General features: G+C 39.9%; 1 protein-coding gene and 1 long non-coding RNA gene across 4 annotated transcripts in view; one reads left to right on the top strand and one right to left on the bottom strand.

Annotated features, from left to right (window-relative positions):
* LOC113983427 (versican core protein) overlaps positions 1 to 20,338 on the top strand; it is a 98,729-nt gene that overhangs the window by 21,070 nt on the left and 57,321 nt on the right. For all 3 annotated transcript variants that reach the window (XM_039386515.1, XM_039386514.1, XM_027712537.2), the window contains exons 4-6: positions 2,928 to 3,102; positions 3,214 to 3,341; positions 13,920 to 14,213. In XM_039386515.1, the coding sequence (XP_039242449.1) occupies positions 2,928 to 3,102; positions 3,214 to 3,341; positions 13,920 to 14,213 (597 nt within the window). The remainder of the gene's footprint in view (positions 1 to 2,927; positions 3,103 to 3,213; positions 3,342 to 13,919; positions 14,214 to 20,338) is intronic.
* LOC120324302 lies at positions 456 to 9,930 on the bottom strand. The gene is made up of 2 exons (XR_005565506.1): positions 9,240 to 9,930; positions 456 to 623 (listed from the first exon to the last, which is right to left on the bottom strand). It is a non-coding gene; the product is annotated as an uncharacterized LOC120324302 (long non-coding RNA).

The raw sequence follows: 20,338 nt of genomic DNA, 5'->3' as shown, positions 1-20,338 counted from the left end.
AGGCTGGGACAATGGGTTTTGCCCCTCTCTCTGTCTAACTGAAACAATGAAAGCCCTGCACTTTAATCTTCTTAGCCCCAGGGGGTCTTCTAATTATTGCAGCTGTTGCACAGGCTTATGCATAGTGACCTCCTCCTTCCCATTCATCTTGGAGGCTCTTTCATGTCCATCAGCTCCTCCTCCATGGAAATGGAAGAGCCTCCAGCTCTTAAGAATAGGTGAAGTTTACCTTTAGGATCAGGCTGAGGAGAACAAAGCATTCTCCGAGTTCCTTTCCAGGATTTACAATTGACCGAAGGCTCTTAGCTCACTGCAAAATCCACTATAAATTGGTGGGGATATTAACTCTTTAGTCCTGACTTATTCAGGTGTCACAGGGATATCCCAAGTACATATCAGCTAGGAATGGCAGTGGTTACTTCCAATATAGAAGAAATGAGAGGTGAGATGGCTGGTTATGGAGAATGTACTCATATATTTAAGCAGCAGGAAGCTTTTTTTAAAAGTGCGCCTTCAGAGAAATATGTTGCCATCCCCTGCTAAGGTAGTGAAAGTTTTTGTGGTTGTACTGAGAATCAGGGCTCTTGTGCCCAGCTGAAGTCGTGTAGTATCAGTTAAGCAACCTTGGGAAAAGAAAAAAAAAGAGGCAATTAATCTAAATTAATACAAAATACCTTTTAATTAACATTAAAACTGAATAGAAAAATTGCTTCACATACTTGGATATTTCTGGTTTGACTCTGAGTTACAGAGTTGGTACCAAACATTATCTATTACAGAAACACCAGTGTTTCCCAAAAAAAGGAAAGTTTTAAAAAGTCTGTGCATATTCAACAATAATATGGAGTAAAGGCAGATGCTCAGCTTGTGAATATTATTATGGGTTGTAGTTGTGATTCAGGGTAAATGTTTTATCTGCTTCCATTGTGAGCTCTGCAATTGTTGCCCATTTTTTACTTTTAGACTCAGAACACCAAACAGGTCACCTGAACTTTTGTTTTTATTTATTATTGTACTACTGATACAGCAATGCTCACTTATACCAGCAGGTATTTTCCTCAAAGTGTCAGCCCATGTTACTAAATTCTAAATATATTAAAATAAATATTTTAGTGCAGACAGTATCTTTAAAAAAAATAACCTCCAAAGAATATTTTTTTGTTATTTTAAGATTTTAGATGCCAAATGTGATTATTTGCTCTTGCCTGACTTGTTCTGCAACAAGGCTATCTGGAGCAATGTGGCCCCCATCCACCCTGACACGCTTCTTTGGCTCCCAGCAGCAGATGAAGATGCCCTTTGGAAGCTGTCCCTGTTCTCTGCTAGTTGCTGAAATTGGCTAAGAAACTCCTTGGAACAGTGTCATGGGGCCTGGGCCAAATAATGCAGCGAACTAATCTAGCAATTTAACACCCTTAATGACCAAATCTCTCACCTGGGATACTTAATTTAGTGATGCAAACACAGCCATAATTTTTCAGGGTGTATTCTTTGCTTGTCACTGCTGCCAAACAACTTGTGGGTCCATTCAAAGGTGAAATTACATCACTGCTTAGAAGAAACTCTTTGTGGTAGGTTTTGTCAGTGGCTCTGAAAAGGCAATTTAGAGGGATGCTCGTGGTCTGCAAATTTCCAGTTAGTGGCTGCAGTTGGTGTGTGACTCCACATCAAATGATGTAATATGGGGATTCCCACCATTTCCTCTTTCATTTCCTGTTTCTCTGCAAGTAGCTTTGATGAAATTTATGTCTGATGGCCAAGGTTTAACCTATCTGTGAGTAGTTCTCAGATAAAATTTTCTATTTTAATTCCTTATTCCATCACAACAAGATTAAAAATGTATATTTTCCATTTATTGGCCATATGTAGATCTTTGATAAGGGGTAAAATTTTACTGAATTTGTCTGCAAGAGAAAAGTATTTCTAAATGTGTTGCAACCTCTTGCATCGTTTCACTAAGTGACCCATATTTGTTTTTACTTGTAAATTAGCAGATATTTTCCATCTTTCAACAATGCTTTAATAACAAATACTTTAAAAATCATTATTGCTAAAATGTCACCATTTTTGCAAACTGTATTACAGTATATTATTGCCTCATCATGAAGTACTCCAGTGAAATCATCAGAGAAAAGGAACATTTTATGGTTTAGGCTTTTTCTTTTTTCTTTGCTTGTTTTGTTATCATTCTGTGGGTGTTTTATGGTGTTGCAATGCTTCTGAAGTATTTAGAGTGCAATAAGTGAGGTTGGATGTTATTTTTAAGAGACAATCAGGGGACACTCCTTTGATAGTAAACCGTAAAAGACAGTGGTAATAGGGGGAAGTGGTTTTGCAAGGTAGAATTGCTGTTTCCTGCCACTTCGGTGCCCTTTTTGGTTTGTTTCAGCTGTTGTCAAATTCAGTGGGAATTATGTGTATGTAGAAAGCAGAATGTGGCTTCTAGACAGATCCCGTCTTAACCAAAACCATCTTAACTGTAGGCCTCATCTCGAAACATCCAGCTGAAGTTGTCAAGTCTCTTTCCAGAACTAGAAAAACCCCAAATAAAAACACACTTTGTTTTGTCTGTATCATTCATATCATGTGCAGGAAAAGGTGGTTATGAAAAATTGACTAAAAGCCATATATTTATAAATTTAATATTTGTAGTAAGCTTTGATGCATTAGGAACAGATTATAGAACTAGATCAGGCTAACCAATGTGCTTCAAAAGCACAATTTTTTGGGGTATTTTATCATTATTGGTATCAACCACTAGAGGGGGAACCTCATTTATATCAAATACATCTTTTAGCCTTTTACTATTTTTATTCTATCCATCTGTTTCAGCATTCTAACAACGTCTAGGCAGAGTTACAGCACAATGATGACTACAGGAACAACAGAAAACATGTCACTAACAAAAAATTTTGGGTTTTTTTCAGGTGTTGTATTTCACTACCGTGCAGCGACCAGCAGGTACACCTTGAATTTCACACAGGCTCACCAGACCTGTCGGGACAACGGTGCTGTGATGGCAAGCCCAGAGCAACTGAAAGCAGCCTATGAGGATGGGTTTGAGCAGTGTGATGCTGGCTGGGTGTCTGACCAGACTGTGAGGTGAGGCATTTAAACATTCCGCTGACACACTTTCCCAAAATTTATATGCTTTGACTGTGCAGGCTTAAACTGCTGACTTGCCCTAATAAATCTAACTGTGCTGCATTCCAGGTATCCAATTAGACATCCAAGAGTTGGCTGCTTTGGAGATAAGATGGGAAAGAAAGGAGTCAGAACATATGGGCGCCGCTTCCCCAACGAGACTTACGATGTGTATTGCTACGTGGAGCACATGGAAGGTAGGATGGGTCTGCAAAACTCATGGGATCTGGGCTGCAGATCCTCATGTGGAAGGGCAAAGAAATAGGAAATCCCATTTAAAATAAGTTTTGGCTGCCTTGGATCTGCAGGCAATCGCTGAATGGAGCAAACCTACAGTTTGTGGTCTGGTAGGTCTTAATTAAAGGCAAATGTGGACCCTGCAAAGAGACAGTCAGGGTTAAAGCTGCTATAGTTAGTGCAGCAGATCTCACAAAAATTGCTGTTGAAGCATCTTGTGGTTTTTTGAATGTTATAGAAGTATTTTCATAGAAACACATTTAATGTTTGAGAAACTATGTATAAATATATATATATATAAAGGTAGACATAGTACATGTGCTGGCTGTATTATAGTTCATAGAGTATGTAAACAAGTTTTTTATGTGTTTATGACATAAAATTAAGCAGGTATCGAGTTGCCATCTAATTTGAATAATATCTTTTTTGAGGGGGGGCATTTTAGCATCAAAAAGGAACAAGAAAAAAAAACTTTCTAGTGAGAAGTCTGGACCTCCTTTAGTAAAACTCTCTGCCACTTCACAGTAGAACTATAGTCTTTCGAAAATCTGCTATTTAAGGGGCTCATGAGGGTGATCATGATTCTACCACATGGTGACTGTGAGCTACGGATCATGTTGTGGACTCTGTGGTATCTTGTGATCCATTGTTGGGATCTATGATCAGTCCTTATTCAAGAAAGTGTTTGATGGTAAAGAGAAAAATATGGTAAATTTTTCTGTAATAAAGCAGTTTAGCCCATGTGAACAAATCTCCATACTACAGGTGTGATGATGTAATAATTTCTTATAATCTCCCTTCTGGAAGTGAATTTAACTATATCCTTTCAGTGGGCCCATAGATACACTCCGGGCATCAAATATGCTTATGCTTAGACATTACTATGACTAGTTAAATACATAGAATTAAAATGTAAATGCAGAAATAATCTTTCCTGTCCTGTAGCCTGTGTTTTTTTGGCTTTGTGCTGGCTATACACATGGGAACCCCCATTCTGGTACAGAAATACTTTGCAACAACGACCAAAGTACATTTTCAATTTACCACAATGATCTGAGAGTGTCACACTTCTTCTGCCTTTGCAAGTTTATATTCCATACAAGTTTCACTGTTCCTTTCTAAAGAAACCCTGATAGTTCCTAATTAAATATCTTTTGGGAAGATCCTTGACAGTTATACATTTCATTTGGTGCTCTTGCAGGCAGCAGAACAATAAATCACTCATGGCTTCTGTACATATATTTGCAGCAAGCAATTGCAAAATGAAGGTGCTCAGTGTCTGTAATCTGTCTTAGAGAAGGAATAGCTTAGATCATGCAAATTTTTCTCCTGCTGATGATTTGTAGATGCCTTAGTCACTGAAATCAAAAAATGTTTTTCTTTTAGCAGCTGAAGATCTGGCCAAAGTTATGTTCAGCTTGGAGAGTTATAAAGTACAAGTAATGCAAGTCTTGCAAAGCCTCCAAAAATATATAAACTTGAGAAATCTGAAAATTAAGTGACAGAATTTTGTTAGTTCTCTTCATTGCCTTAATTTTAGTTATGTCCCATTTATATATGTTAGTGAGCAGCACTCCTGGACATCTACAGTTCATAACATTTGATCCTCCATCAGTCCTTGATGGGATTGAATTCTGAATCACTTCTGATCCAAGAGTGTTAAATTCAGTTTGGGTCTTTCCTACTTTACAAAAAGACCTTTTGACTAATCTGTTTCAATCCTGGATGAAGAGCAGTTCTTTGATCCTTCTTTAAGAACAGAGGAGTGTAACTTAATACAGAGAAGCCCATCCTGGATGCTTGTGAGCCAGCAATTTCTCAGGGTCAAATATTCCCACTAAGCTTTCAAAAATAAAAATTAAAATAAGCCAAAAAACTGAAGCATTTTTCACTGAAGCTTGTGGTCTCTGCATGGAACAATCTGGAACCAGGCTGGGAGGCTCAAAGTAATTGCAATGACTGTGCGGTCTTTGTGGGTGAAGATGCATATGCATAGATTTTCAGTTTCTCATGGGTATTGGTTGGTTCTTACTCATTATAAAATTTCATTTACCAAGACTTCTGAGCTGGATTTCCTCTCTGGATACACTTAAATTTCTGTCCTATTGTTGTGGGTGATGGTTTGCTTAAGCATATGCCTGTTGTTGTGGCCTATCAAATGTACTGTGGTAAAGTGATCTGCTTGGATATGAAACATTCAGCATTTAAGAAATGTAATCCAGGACAGAATATAGGGAATATCTGGTCTAGGAACCCAGGTAGCAATAAGGACATTCATTTATTGATCAATTTTAATGCTAGATTATTATAATATTTAGCCAAAAATACTCCCCCCTTTTTTCTCCACTGGTTTGTTTGTTTTCCTTTTTTCATGTGTGTGATTACATTTTTTTCCCTATTTTCTCAGAAGTTTTCAAGTGATCTGGAGTGTGGAAAGAACTTCTGCGATTTCCAGAAGGAGCGATTGTTTACAGATATAGGGTACAGGAGTGGTGTAGGCATGTTATAGTGGGATGCAGAGAGGTTAAATTACTCTGTGTGGATGAAGATAAACAGGTGCTTGTTAGGAAGACACGTCATGAAATAGTGAAGGATAAATTATTCCTCAGTGCCTTCACAGAAATGTGAGCCTCTGAGCCAGACTCTCTTTTAAGTTGGGACTAAGGAGCCAAGGTGGCTTTTTCTGTACAACAGAAGCAGTTTCTGTGAGAAAAAAGGTAATTTCGAATGAAGAGCTTGATAGCAGTCACGTAACATTAATGAGTTTATAATTCACTGCCACTCACCCACGGAAGACACACATTTAGACAAAATGTCAATGAAGTTCCTACAAGGTCAAGGTTGCACTCAACTAGATTGCAGTGCTGGTGGAAAACTTGCAGTTCAAAATTTAAGCATATGTCAAATTCCTGGTTGCCCTGTCCATCCAAGGCTGATTCTGCAAGGTACGACCTTTCTTTTGTAATGAGCACTCCCAACACTTAACTCATAACAAAGGACATCCATGGCACTGAGGATACTGTAGAACAAGGCTTAAACAAGGCTTTAAACAAGGCTTTTCCATGCAAATTTGAAATCTTATATTTGCATAGCCTGTTCTTATTCAATACCAAAACTATTAGACTTACTTGCATTAAATAGGTCCTTATTTGGAGAGTCTGTATCATTGGAATGACTATTCGTGGAATAAGATGGTGCTTGATTAATGATATCTAAAATCTGGTCCATAGTGAGGATGGAAGCCATTGAATAATTATTGGTCTGTTGGCTGCTATTTGTGTGTTACTCAGAAGGCCATAAATGGTGGTAGGAATTCTTGCAATACATTTCAAAGTAAATGTGCCTTGAATTTACAGTACTAATTTTGGTATTTGCACTGAGGATTTGTAGGAGCAACTCCATTTCAGTTTTATTCCTTTCTAGCCATATAAAATCATGAAGTTAGCCAGAGAAATGGATTTCTCCTTGAAGCACAAATGATTAGCTTAAATTAAAACCAGTTATCTAGGCTAACTCTTACCATTTCCTTGTTCTGAGGAAAGCCAGAGAGATTAAAAGCTATAAAATCCTAATTTAAATATTGAGCTTTGCTAAAACTCTCAGAAGAATAATTATGGGAAGGATTTAAAATTTCTGTGCTCCTAGTGATAAAAATGGGAATCTGGAGTCAAAATATTAAAAGGGTGCTGGGCATGGTCTCTTATTGCAAACTGATCTACATCCTTCATATTTTATCATATATTTCAGTGTACCAAGCATTAACAGAAACATTTAGGATACTTTTAACTGCAGGAGATGACTTGCTATTAAAGAGTTCAATGTAAAGTGATTGAGCTGCAGAGGTTTCAGTTTAACTCTTGAGGTTCTCTGAACACCTCCAGCTGAAGCAGTGTCAGCACCAATATCCATGGAATAATCCCTTGGACAGAGGTGGGTGTTGGGGAAGGAAGAGTTTCCATCCTGCCCTCAGATAAAGGGGGTGTGTGATTCATTTGACAGCGCTGTGGTGTCAGGGACAGAGACAAAATGCCAAGTGAGGGCCTTGGGGTGTCTGGTGCTGAGCCAAGGCACAAACTAGCCTGTCAGGATTGTCTCCTGGCCAAAGCCACGAGAACCCATATCTGCCTAACAAACCTATAACGTATGCAGATGGGGACTCACGCTAAGAAAGCTATTTTGGGGTGTCTGTGGGGAAGATTATACAGCTTCCCTTCCATTGCACCATTTACCGCCTACAGTGAGCACACGGAATAAAAACAAGAAACAAAACCAGATGTCCTTTGAATACTTTCCACCTACCCTCATGTGATTTTGCCACAGTCATGGAAATTTCTGTGGGACTGATAATAACAATAATTAAAGAAGTCATAGTCTAAAATACGGCTTCAGGTGAGATGTTGTTTCTGTGTTTGGGGCAGCTAAAGATCCTCTCTGGAATCCATTCTGATTCTGCTGCAGCAATTGGATTAGATTTTAAAAGTGGGTCACAGGGAAGAGAACCTTTTTTTTTCTTTCTAGTTCAGGGCCTGTGGTAGAGTCACAGCCTTTGCATTAGCTTATCCAGGAGACTTATCCAGCCTAGGATTGTGTGACATCATGCAGGGTTCATGGATCCAAGGGTTCTCAAGAGGATTCCTGTTCAGCCTACAGGTTTGCACAGAATAGACTCAAGGCATTCAGGAGAGTTTAATTAAATCATTGCTGATATGTATCAAAAGGAATTGACTCACTTGGAGGAAAAAAAAGGCTTCTTCACCTTGTCTAGCCTTCTGCTTTAAGGCTGAACCAAACTTCTTAGAGGTTTGTGATTTTCCATTCCTAAAAGGTGTTTCCTATTAATTAGTGACTTTTTTAAGGACACCTCTTTATTACTCTGGTGTGTCAGAGAACACAGACAGCAGAGAAAGAGAGGAGGAGGAAATGGAATTTCTTGGGACACGTGGTCCTGAAGGTGCAAGGGTGAATGCTTTAGTCCCCAAAGTGCCCATGGTACTTCTGCTTCTTTGCACACTTGATAGTGTCCTAGGAATGAAGTTTTGAGCAGATTCCATGTTTCTGAGTAAAAGAAAATCATGATGGCACTGCCTCATCACTGCTTGAGCTTTGACCTGCCAACCATGTGGCTGTGGCGAAACATTTATGAGGAGAAGAAACAGCAGGTTATAGCCGCAGGTGGGAAAATGTCCTTGGAATGCTCTATATAACGCCAGAAAAGATGATATTTTGTCAGTTTGAGACATCTTTCATAACTGACCCAGGGCATCCTGGTCTGCTACTGCAGACACGGAACCCTGGAGCTCTAATACCCCCAAAAGGGCATCTTTGCTTTATGAAACTTGGTGGGTTTCACCATCTCTCAGAAGCAGCTAATGAGCAAGTCTGGAGTTCAACATAGACACATTAAAAAAAACGAGAGCTGCCAAATTCTTAGTGGGAAGATAATGTTTCTTCTCCTCAAATAAGAACTCCACCAAGGAGCTAAGATGAAAAAGCACTGGAACTTTGTTTGTGCTGTTTTTATTTAAAACTGTGAGAGTTAAGCATTTCCATTTACAGGAATGATTAGATTTTCGTGTCTTTAATATCCCTCTGGATATTTTAATGTCTTTCTTTAGTTGACACTGAAGGTAGCGAAGGTTGTGGAATCTGAGCACCCAAGTACAAGATGAAGCTCGTGAACACCAAATTCCAGATGGGACAGTAATAATCACAGAATCATAGAATCACTAAGGCTGGAAAAGATCTTTAAGATCAAGTCTGACCACCAACCCAGCACCGCCACTACATTCACCGTTAAACCATGCCCTAATAAAGGCTTAGAGAACAAAACAGGGAAAGAGACTAAAAATATTGCAAACCTTATGTGTTCATTCCCTTCACATGGAGTGAGTAATAGCAAGGACTCTGCACAGGTGCTTCATCAGTTACCATCCACAGCAGCTGGTCAAAAAAGTGTTAAAAGCATCTGGTCAGAGATTCACAGGTTACCTCCTGAGCTTCTCTGCAGTTTCGGAGGATCATTCTGTAAAGCTTTTGTTGCAGACTTGCATGTAATTCCTTCATTTCTACAAGGGACTTGTGGTTCATTTTCCTGTGCCTGGCGCTGTGCTAAGCAAAGTTGTGGAGATGATGCTTTGCTCTGGGAGGAGAGTGCCACATAGTCAGGCTCACAAGTGTCCTCTAGGAGGTAGCAGCCCACTAATCCCTTGATTTTGGCTTCATCTGTGGAAAAAAAACATTACTAGCAAGGTCTGCTCTGAAGGGTTTGCATCCAGGTTCATGATGTCTACCTCGGTCAGTACGTGTTGACCCTGGCCATGGTTTGAGGCTGCCTCGCTTCCCATCTTACTTTTAAGATGTGTGATTCATGAAATTCATATTGGAAAAACACACCCAGCTCAGCGAGACTCCTCCTGATGGGAGAGAGTAAGTGAATCAAAGGGATGAAACTTGCTGTAAAACTGGCTGATAAGCCTGTAGATATTAAACTTTTTCCTTAGGGACTGTAGTGAATCAGCTTCTGTCTTCCAAAGGAAAACTTGGCTTCTTTTTTTGCCCTAATGTATTGGAAAGAGATGGAAAAAGCATGACTTTTTTCAGGTGTCTCTTTTAACCAAGCAAAACAAGCAGACATGACAGGAAAATCTTGGGGATTCTTCAAGTGCTGTGATGGCTGAGACTGGTCCATCAGCCTGGAGCTTGGTTTTAGATAGGAGCCAGCAAAAATACCCTGCATTATTGTCTGCAGTCTAAACCTTGTCATGTTCTCCATCTCACCTCCTGGTACTGCAGGGCTGGTTTTTCCTCATCTGCTGGTCTAAGCCCTGGGGTTTATCTGAGTAATATTGTTCAGTTACTCGTAGTGAACTCCAGCTATAAAAACATTGGCTTTAACAGGCACAGAACTGGATCTGCCCTGCCTGGTGCTGTGGCTATGTCATTTGTTTATCAACCAGAAAAATTTTCTGTCTTAATTTCCTTGTTTTCAGTGTTTTGGCTGTGAAATTGAGGTGCTTTCAGTCACTATAACAAAAACACTTGTGAGAGTGTGACAGGATCAGTCCCTCTGCTAAATGTAGAACCTGCTGTGCTTTCAAAAATAGGAGCAAATTTTAGAGATTTCATGGATTAAATAAGTTGTATTAGCCTCAGCATTATTTTTCTTGCATTTTAAAAGAAACTTCTGTTCAAGTTTTGAGTCTTTTTCTCTTTGGTACTTTGAAGGAGTCAGGATGTTTCAGTCGTGCTGGAAGTGAATGCACTCAAGAAAAAAAATAAGACTTTTTTTTATGGTAAGGTGTTTTTAGAAGATTGCATGACCACTTCTAGGTGTTTCTGGATTTATATAGCAAGCAAGGCCCTTATTAAACTCTTGCTTTATTTTTCACATCTTATTCCAACAATTATTATGTGCATTAAGTGCACACTCAATCACACAGAACTTCAATTTATTTTCAGACTGGATAGACAAATTGTGGAGTCATAACTCCTAGAGTAAATGGTTGCTATTTGGAATCTGACTTTTGCACTTTACTTGATTTATAAAAAAATAATAATTGTGGAAATCAATGAAAAATGCTCTTTAACTAGAGCACTTGCAAGGTACCATGTTTAAGGTACCATCTTTATGCTTTATCTTATCTCTAGAATTCATGAAATAAATGAATATTTACTTGGTATATGATGGAATTTTACTGATTCCTCTGCTGCCTTTTTGCCTTCTTTGTGAGTTTATTGGCACAAATTCTTTAATATACCAGTTAGGTGGCAAATACTTTGGATTTCACTAATTGAATTGTTCTGGTTAGGATACATTTTGCCTTAGACACATGGGGGTTTTATGATTTTGCTGGTTTTTTTTTTTTTTCGTAAAACAGCCGTTGACAAAGATAGTATCTGTATGCCAGCTGATGACTTTTAAGAGATGAACAAAATAAATATGTGCGGGGTCAATAGAATAGATTCAATACAAAGAAAGATATGCCACCCGTCTTTTAAATGTGAAGGATTATCAATATTACATATACAGGCAAACCCCAAGGCAAATTTGAGGCAGACTTCCATATAGAAATGCTGTTGTGCAATTTAGATAAGTAATTCCTCTGCAGAGTGACCTCTCTTAAAGAACCTTGTATTTTGAAATCTTACAGCAAGACATGACCATTCCCTAAGTTTATTTGCCTTAACTGAGTACAGATGACAGCTCAGAGGAATAAATAACACCAACATTAATGACATTATGCACAAGTGCCACTCGGAGCCAGTGATCCAGATCAGCTGATGGAAAAATTTCTTTTCTAGTAATCTTTCATGTTTACCTATTTTCCTGTCTATTCAGTGAGTTTCTCCCAGAAAGAATGTTGTCAGATTGTCTGACATTATTTAGGTTTTGATCCATTTTTTCATCTAGAAATCATGACAATTCATTGTTCTCCTTTACTTGTCTCATTTTCTTATCTAATTGGACTGATAACTGCTGTGTAATTTCAATTTAATTGCATTGTAACTGCTAATTTTCGTAAACATCATAGCTGCTGTGAGAGGATCAGTGATCTTCCTCAGAACAGAATGGGCCTGCTATGGAGAGGTCTTTAGCTGTTCCTGGGACTCCTTGAGCTCCCTCTGGAGCTTCTCCCGGGACATTTTTGAGGGGGAAAGGAAAGGGAACAAAACCAAAATAAAAAAAATATATATCCCAATTAGTGACCCAATATCTAACAACTAAAAGAGTTAGCAAAGAAAATAGCTCACTACTCTCCTGGGACAACCGAGAGTCGCTCCGGAACGATTGCCGGCAACCTCCGTCTCCCAAGGTCGGCAAGGCCTAACCAGGCCTCGCTCCCCAACACGGCAGACCCGACAGCAGGGAACCTGCACCTCCAAGCCGCCAGAAGGAAAGAGAGCGAAGGCCTCTCCTCCTTTCTTCTTATAATCTGGCTTACGTAAAAATCGTAGGGAATACTGGGTAAATCTGGACCCTTCCTTGGTTACAAACTGGTCACCAAGGAAGGCCTAGCCCAAACCACCACACCTTGCCCCATTGTTCCATGATACTGGTGCTGGGACAGGATTGTGGGATAACTGTATCCATCATTCTGTGCTGGCCATGACACCAGAGCTGGTATGCAGATGCAGAAAAAGCTGCCTTCTGCAAAATGGTTTAATAAAAAGAAGAGTTCATTGTCTGTGTAGTCTGAAGAGCTGAATGAAGTATTCTGGTGCTTCTGAGGATTAATGGTTCCTTGCTTTCCTTATCTGTCCCTCTCCCATAGATATGTTCTGGCCCTTTACCTCTGAGCTGGAAGCTCCACACAACATGTATAAAGAAACTTACACTATGGAATTGGAATTACAGCTGTAATAACAAATCAAGAGTTTCTACCTGGGAGGAAAAAGAAAGTTGGCACTTTGCCTCCTTTCACACTTACATTCCTTTCAGTCCCCAAACAAGTGTAATATTGATGTGAATGGAACTGCTTGGGGTGATGTAGTTTCTGTCTGCATTTTTCTGGGTTCCCTTCAGACTAGTGCAGGGCTAAGAGAGATTGCATGATCAGTATGAAAAAGCAGTGGTCTCCTGCAACACTGGCTGCTGTGTTCTGGCCTACTCCATCTGAGGAAGGGAACTGCTGTCTTGTAAAAAATATTTTGAATTTTACACTGTTGATTTGAAAATACTGATTTTAGGTCTCATCATTTCCATCTGAGGTCTGAGCAAAAACTGGGAAAGAGTCATTTATTGCTTCATTCCCAGGACATGAACATTAGAGGCTTGATTTTATTTTATTTTTTTTTTTTTTAATAGTGCTTGGGTGAATGAGGCAACCTAGACATCTGCATAAGGGTGATTTAGCTTGGAAGTAAAATATCACACATGCTATTCGCTTTGTTTCAGTTTCAAGCTGAACAGCTATTACTCACAAACTGTTAGTCCATGGAAGCTAAACAATACTAAAAACATTCTAGCTTTTCTTCACACAAAAAGGGCTTTGTATATGAAACATATCTGTTGTATTTCCCCACCTGTGTTTCCCTGTGGAGCAAGGTGAAGACTGGCAGAAATCTGACCCTAGAAGCTGCTCTGGAACAGCAGAACATTTGCCTGTTTTGTTTTTGAGGGGGTGTCTCAAGTGAGATTCTAGTGATGATTAAATGATTAGGTAAGATGCTTGCAAATGTAAAAGATTTGTTCTACAGAGAAAGTAAACTGTGTTGAACTGGGATTAATTAGCTCAATTGAGTTGCAAAGTTTAACAGAGGAGTCTAACAAAGTCTAACAAAGCTTCAGGAACTGAGGGAGAGACTCAGTGTCCAACCACCGTGCACTTTGTGACATGAAGTTTGCTTACAAACGCTCGTGCTTTGAGGTAGGTTAATTTTCAAAATCAAATGTGGAACATTTGGTTTCCAGCTAGCTGATTTTTTTTCTTTCAAGGAAAAACATATTTGGGAAAAAAATCCAACCTTGCAGATATTGACTGGAAGAGGAGAACTAAGCTGAGTTGACAGTGTTTGTTATTTCTCTTTTCTTCCCCTAGATGAAGTGGTTCATGTCTCAGCCCCTGAGAAGTTCACCTTCGAGGAAGCCAAGGAGCTTTGCAAGGAAAGAGGGGGTGTTCTGGCCTCTGTGGGGAACCTGTACGTGGCCTGGAGGAATGGTTTTGACCAGTGTGACTACGGGTGGCTGGCGGATGGCAGTGTACGCTACCCGGCCTCCGTGGCACGGCCCCAGTGCGGAGGAGGGTTGCTTGGGGTGAGAACCCTGTATCGCTATGAGAACCAGACAGGCTTCCCTTACCCACATAGCAAGTTTGATGCCTACTGCTATGAACGTAAGCAGGTTTTTTTCAGTCATTATTTTTGTTGTGCTTACCCTGTTTTCTTTAAATATTTGTTTTATTTTGGTTCTTGCTGTGCACATGTGTTTTTTTAAAAGAATTGGTTTTATCACTACTGCTTTACCAAAAAGAGAAAAGCCAAACTAAAGCAAACGTCATAAAGTAATGCTGGCAGATGAAGACAGGCAAGGTTTTAAGGTAAGATGTCAGCCTGAGCAGTATTTTCACATGCCCATAGTCACCCTGAGTCTGTGGATGCTCCATTTTTTGATGTCTGAGTGCAACCTGGTATACTTGTGTCATGTCAGTGGACACAAGACATATCAGACATTCAAAACCCCACCTGGACATGTTCCTATGTCACCTTCTGCAAGTGACCCTGCCTTGGCAGGGAGGTTGGACTGGATAATCTCCAGAGGTCCCTTCCAACCCCAGCTATTCTCTGATTCTGTGATAAAAACAGAAATGTCCTACTTGACCAGGTGAATGACTGTCATCTAACTTGGTATTCTGCCTCCAGGAATGGCAGTAGGAGAGGCTGTTAACAGGCTGTGTACAAACCTGGTCCCTTTCAGGTCTCTGAGATGCCTCTGATTTTGGGGCTATCTCTGGATCCCAGACACTTTATCCCGTCATAATATTTCTCTTACTTGCTCAGTCCCCGTGAATTGTCTAAATTGCCTTTCTTAGTGCTGCTTGTTTCCCTCCTGGTGTTTTCAGAGGCACATCAAGCACTTGCCACAGTCACATGGTAGACTGCATCAGTCTAAACCAGATGTCCTCCACACCTCTCAGCTTTCCTTTGGGATTCAATATTCCCCTGCAACCTCATCTATCTCCAGTGATCGCTGCCTGGCTCTGCTATTATGGTGCATCCTATCCCTGCACAGGCTCCTGTTGTCCCAAAACTTCACCAGTCTCCCAGCTGAATCTCCTACTTCCCTCAGCAGCACAGGGAGGTTGGAGAGCCCAGCAATTTTCCTTCAGGCCTCTCTGCTCAAGGAAGTTCCTGTGGTTGCAAATAGCACAACTGACATTAACATTGTGCTGAGTTAAAAGTGCAGAGCTTGGTTGTAACTATGAATATCTTGGTTTTTTGGACTCAGTCCTGTGCCTCCAACTCAGAACTGCCTGAAATGTGCAGTTGGTACTGTCCCCATTTTTGTGGATGGTGAACCAACTGCAGCTGCTGATCTTTCTAGCTCAGGAATTGAAGACCTATTTATGAACTCTTTGATAAGAAATCCCAACATCTGTTGAAGTCTGGCTGTTCTCAGGCACTGTTTTGTTTTTTTTAATTTTCCTTTATAATTTGTGGGTATGATGTTCTAAAACTCTGCATGTGAAAGTAGTACTAATGGACTTCAAGGGAACTGCACACAGGAAAAAGGACTTAGTTAAGTTCAGGGGTCTGTGCTCAATTCTGCAGAACAGAGTTTTGTCATATCACTGCTTGTGTTCCTCCTCGAAATTGTTTATGGTCTGTTTAAACTCTTGTAGATAAAACAGTCTTTAATGGGGGTGAATTTCATCAGTCCCTCTAAAAGGCTGGAATAGGAGCTGGAAATTTTGCCTGTAACCTAGTCTTTAGTTAGGACAAATTCCAACTTACTGTTTGTTTTTGGGAATTTCACCCCTTTCAAGCAGCGTGTGCCTTTACAATGTTGTTCCCAGTAGTTTTAGTTAGCAAATTTTAGTAACAGACAATTTGTCCTAAAAAACCCCTTGATTAAGTATGGAATTGTTGCCTTTTCTGCAAACTCTTGCCCTTGATACGTGAAGAATAAATATTTCATCACTTTGCAGCCCAGGAAGTAGACAGTGTAGAACTATCAACCCTTTTATGAGACACAATTAGACTAAACAGGACCAACACAATTTGATAAAGAGTGAGTTGCTCTCTAGCAACTTTAATTACAAGCAACATTACATCAGAATTAATTAAACACCACTAGCTACATGACTCAGGTTTTGCCATACATCTGGTTTTACATAAGGAAATGCAGGAGTGTAATGCTGTACCCTCCTTCAGGGAGCCTGTCTACTGCATATTTCAGAAGTTACTGAAAGTTGTCTCCCCCTCTCAGAAGGTGCTTGGGACCCCACAGAAGCCAGCTGTGACTCCTCACTGCTTTTGCTAAAAGATTTATGCATGTGGTGAGTAATGAGACTCAATTCCCGGCATCATGGTCCTCCACATCTCCAGCAGCTGCCTGATGCAGTGGCTTTGGAGTGAGTCACTCTCTCCTACTGGAGCCTTGGAACCAGTCCCTCCCTTGGGGCAGAAAAAGGGAGAGGGTGAAAAAAATGGTCCTGCGTGAGAGCAGAAGGCTTGAATTTAAAGTCTTTGTTTCAAACCATCTTTTGTCTAGAAGTGTCTTCCAAAGCTTCTCATTATCTCTGTTTCAAAGTTTTGGTGCGTTAGTCCATCACAAACCCCACCATTCCCCAGCTCTGGCTGTTTTTAGGTCAATGTGAAGCTTTTACAGAGAGATTTCCACAGTGCCTGACAACAAAACTATGCTCCCAAAGCCCTTGACTTTCCCTATAACCCCAATTCAGTGCTCATAGCCCTTAATTATGTGTCTCACATTACACTGCTGTTTCCCTCCTCACCTGAACGCCCAGTCATACCACAACAGATTTGTGGCAAACCAGGCACCTGTATTAGTCATCACAAAGACAAAACATGTATTTAAGAAGGGGAATATCTCCTCCTTCATCCTAGCTTAAACTCTTCACCCCTATTCTGTGATTGAAGGTCTCTTTGGTGGAAAAAATCTCAAAATATTAATTTTAATTTGCAGTTGAAAGAAAATTCAATCCATATTTTGAACATTTTGCTTACTTTTTAAAAAGGAATCATATTTATTAAAATATACAATGGATCCAGGAAGTAAATTCAATTTAAAAATTATATGCACTAGTTTCAGTAAAGCAGCCAACCTGGGCAACTTTTGAAAGCACAGTTAAGTTCAGGATTTTAACTTCAGCAGTGTTTTGGTTACAAAATCACATGGTATGAAGTGTCTTGACTTTATGAAAATAAGAGCGGCCCAGACTAATAACACATGATTTAAAATCAGAAAGTCTTGTTAGAAAGCCTGAAAACTGCATCTCTTTGATCACAAGTGCTTTTCACTCTGCAGAAGCCACATGGCTTTGAGCTTCTGAAACATCTGTGTGTTTAATTTCATCCCTCCAAGGCTTTTGCCAGACTTTTTTTTTTTTTTTTTTCCTGAGAGATACCTAATCTTGTATCTGATGAGGCCTGAAAAAGATTCATGTTAGACATATGATTAAGTACTTGCAGCTCCTTGGAGGCATCATCAGAGAGAAGGTTTTTCAAGTGTTAACATATAGGACTTGTAATATATTAATGTAATTTTTTTTTTAGAAAAAAGTAGAACAATTGTGCTGAGCACCTATGTTAATTTTTAAGACATTAAAGCATTTTATCATAAAAAAAATTCTCTTTAATAGGTACCTATTTAATACTTCTTGCCTAAAGCTATAGTGTATTTATTTAATCCAATCCCTCAGCCTCCCAGTCTTTCCAGACCTAATTCACTGGTCTGAGTAGAAATTAGACTTCAGCTGACTTTGGATGGGCCACTTTGTCCTACAACATCTGCAGGACAAATTGCACTCCAGAAATGCACTAATCAAAATGTATGCAAGGTTTTTTTTCCTTACATACCTGCAACAAAACTGAACTTGATGAGCTTTGTACACAGAAGTCATTGAATTTTTGAAATGTAAATCCCCATTTTGCTGAGTAACACTGATTTACGAACTGTTTCACAGACCTGTATTGATCTTGGCAAACCTTTCGGCAAAACACTTTTTTACTTGACTCAAAACATGTGTTGATCGTTTCGCTCTGGATTTGTCCCATTTTCCTCTCACATTTTGCTCTTTTGTTTTGACTCAGTTTCACACACCTTTATTGTTTCTCTTTGGTTATACCACTTTGGTTCGGCACCATGGCTTAATTTTAGCTGTGGATTGTGAAATTCCTTTCTAGGATGGTATTGCCATGTGTGTTCATTGGGAATGGAGTTCATGTTGTTCTGATTGTTCCAACAGAGTATCATCAAGAGTGTATCCAAGCTAACAACTATTTGGGACTGAGGGCCTCTGGCTTTGATACTTCATCCACCTAAAGCTCAAAATCAGAACATGATTTTATAGAAGAAATATAGGGAATGATGATCTCCATAATATGTAGCCTCTGTTTCAAGAGGTCCTACAGGAAGAGCCACCACAACTGCAGGCAGAGCCTCAGGAATCATCCACAGTGCTCCGCTTGTCTGGCAGCAGGAAGGATAAGACTCTTAAGCACAGCTCAATAGCTGGCAAAGGAAACTTTGTCTTCCCTTTTCCTGCATGTGACTTAGCTGGAAAACTTTGAATAACTGGGCAGTCCTGTTCTTCTCCGCAGCAACTGTCGGTAGCTGCGTGTCCCAGCTATTTCCTGGATGAGGGAGTTCTTTCCAGCCTGATGTCAGGAACTGCATTACAGGGGATCTGTGGATTTCTGATCAGCTTGGAAATAACCACAGAACAGTGAAGACCTAGGGTGTGATGGTGATACCCAGGAAGCAAAATTGCTGACCTGAAGAGAGGAAGAAAACCAAAAAGAGAAGTTTTATCTTATATGAAAGGTAGTAGAATGCGGGCATAATAAAGCCAATGTGCTCCACCATTTCACAACCCAGTATCAGAATGGGCAGATGCCTTTGAGCAGACAAGCACCTCGAGGTCATGGCACTGACCACGGTGTGTACAAGGCTGTTGGCTCTGCTCTAGCTGCCTTTCCCTTCTGTGAAGGTGAAGGTATGCAAGGAGATTAAGCCACCTTACTGAGACAGGTACCATCAACCATAACAACTCTCCAGCCCTTTATTACTTTCCTAAGAAGGCAAATCTCTGTGCTTCTGTCAGATATGCAGTTATAGTTGCATATATAGAGATCCACAGTAATACCTTGAACTAGGTGTGGGACTAATAAGTCCCTGCAGGTCCCTGCTGAGTTCATAGCAACAGGCACAGAGGCTGTGTACATTGACAGCTCACTGCAGGTTTCTCACCTCACTCTGCCTTGGGATTTTGAGAAGTCAGTCAAACCGTGCTGAAAATGGCAAGAAAAATCTCAATCCACTTCAAACAACTGTGCTATAACACCTCTCTAGTACCTCACCCTGAGAAGGAGGTGGTCAGGTGCAGCTTGAGCTTTTAAATGTAGGAAAACAGAAAACCCAATTTATCAATCTAACTGACGTGTGGAGCAACTGCTGGGAGCCTCAGGAGGTGGCGCTTGAGGAGTTCTGCCAGAGCAAGTGAACTTGCTTTTATCTGAGTGACTCAAAACTGGTGCTTTAAGAGTAACCTCTAAGTGCAAATGTTGTGGCCAGAGGGAGAGAGGAAAGAGAAGAAGACACGTCTGGAGGCATTTTCCTTTCATTCCCTCAGGTCATTGAATGGGTTAGGTAACAAGGACAGGATTAGGAGCAATAAGGTGAAGAAGCAAAAGATTCATCCCTTTAAGTGTTCATGGGCAGCAAAGATAAATTGGTTGTGCTGCAGGGACTGGACTCCACTAGGGGTGATTTTGCTCCTTTCACACCAGGTGGGGAAAGCAAAGCAGCAAGAATTTTGCTGTCAATTCTTCCTCAAGTGACAATCTTGGTTCTTTTTGTCCTTCAATTGTTTTTTTGCAATCATGAAGCAAAGATTGTTGCTTTGATTTGGTGCTGGGATACAGATTTAATTAGAAAGAGCTGACTAAAGGGGCCTGCTGGTTTATTCTTTTTTTTTTTTTTTTTTTTTTTTTTTTTTTTTTTTTTTTTTTTTTTTTTTTTTTTTTTTTTTTTTTTTTTTTTGTATTCTTTGGCAGTTTTATTATAAATAATGAGGAAAGAGAAATGTTGGGTTTTTTTGCTATTGTTCCTTTGTGGGTAGATTGGCAGGTTATAATTCGTTCACAGAACTATACTTGCATGTGGGGAAACCAGGAGATAACATATCTTTTCCCCTTTAACAATCTGACTTCAGATGTTATGAAACAGCAAGTGGTTTTACTTAAGAGTGTTTGTGTTCACAGAGCTAAAAGAGCT

The sequence above is a fragment of the Pipra filicauda genome, unplaced genomic scaffold, assembly GCF_003945595.2.
Source record: "Pipra filicauda isolate LSUMZ 115617 unplaced genomic scaffold, ASM394559v2 scaffold489_size442543_pilon, whole genome shotgun sequence".
Classification (NCBI taxonomy): domain Eukaryota; kingdom Metazoa; phylum Chordata; class Aves; order Passeriformes; family Pipridae; genus Pipra; species Pipra filicauda.
The sequence above is the reverse complement of the archived record's forward strand: the minus strand, read 5'-3'. Positions and strand labels throughout refer to the sequence as shown.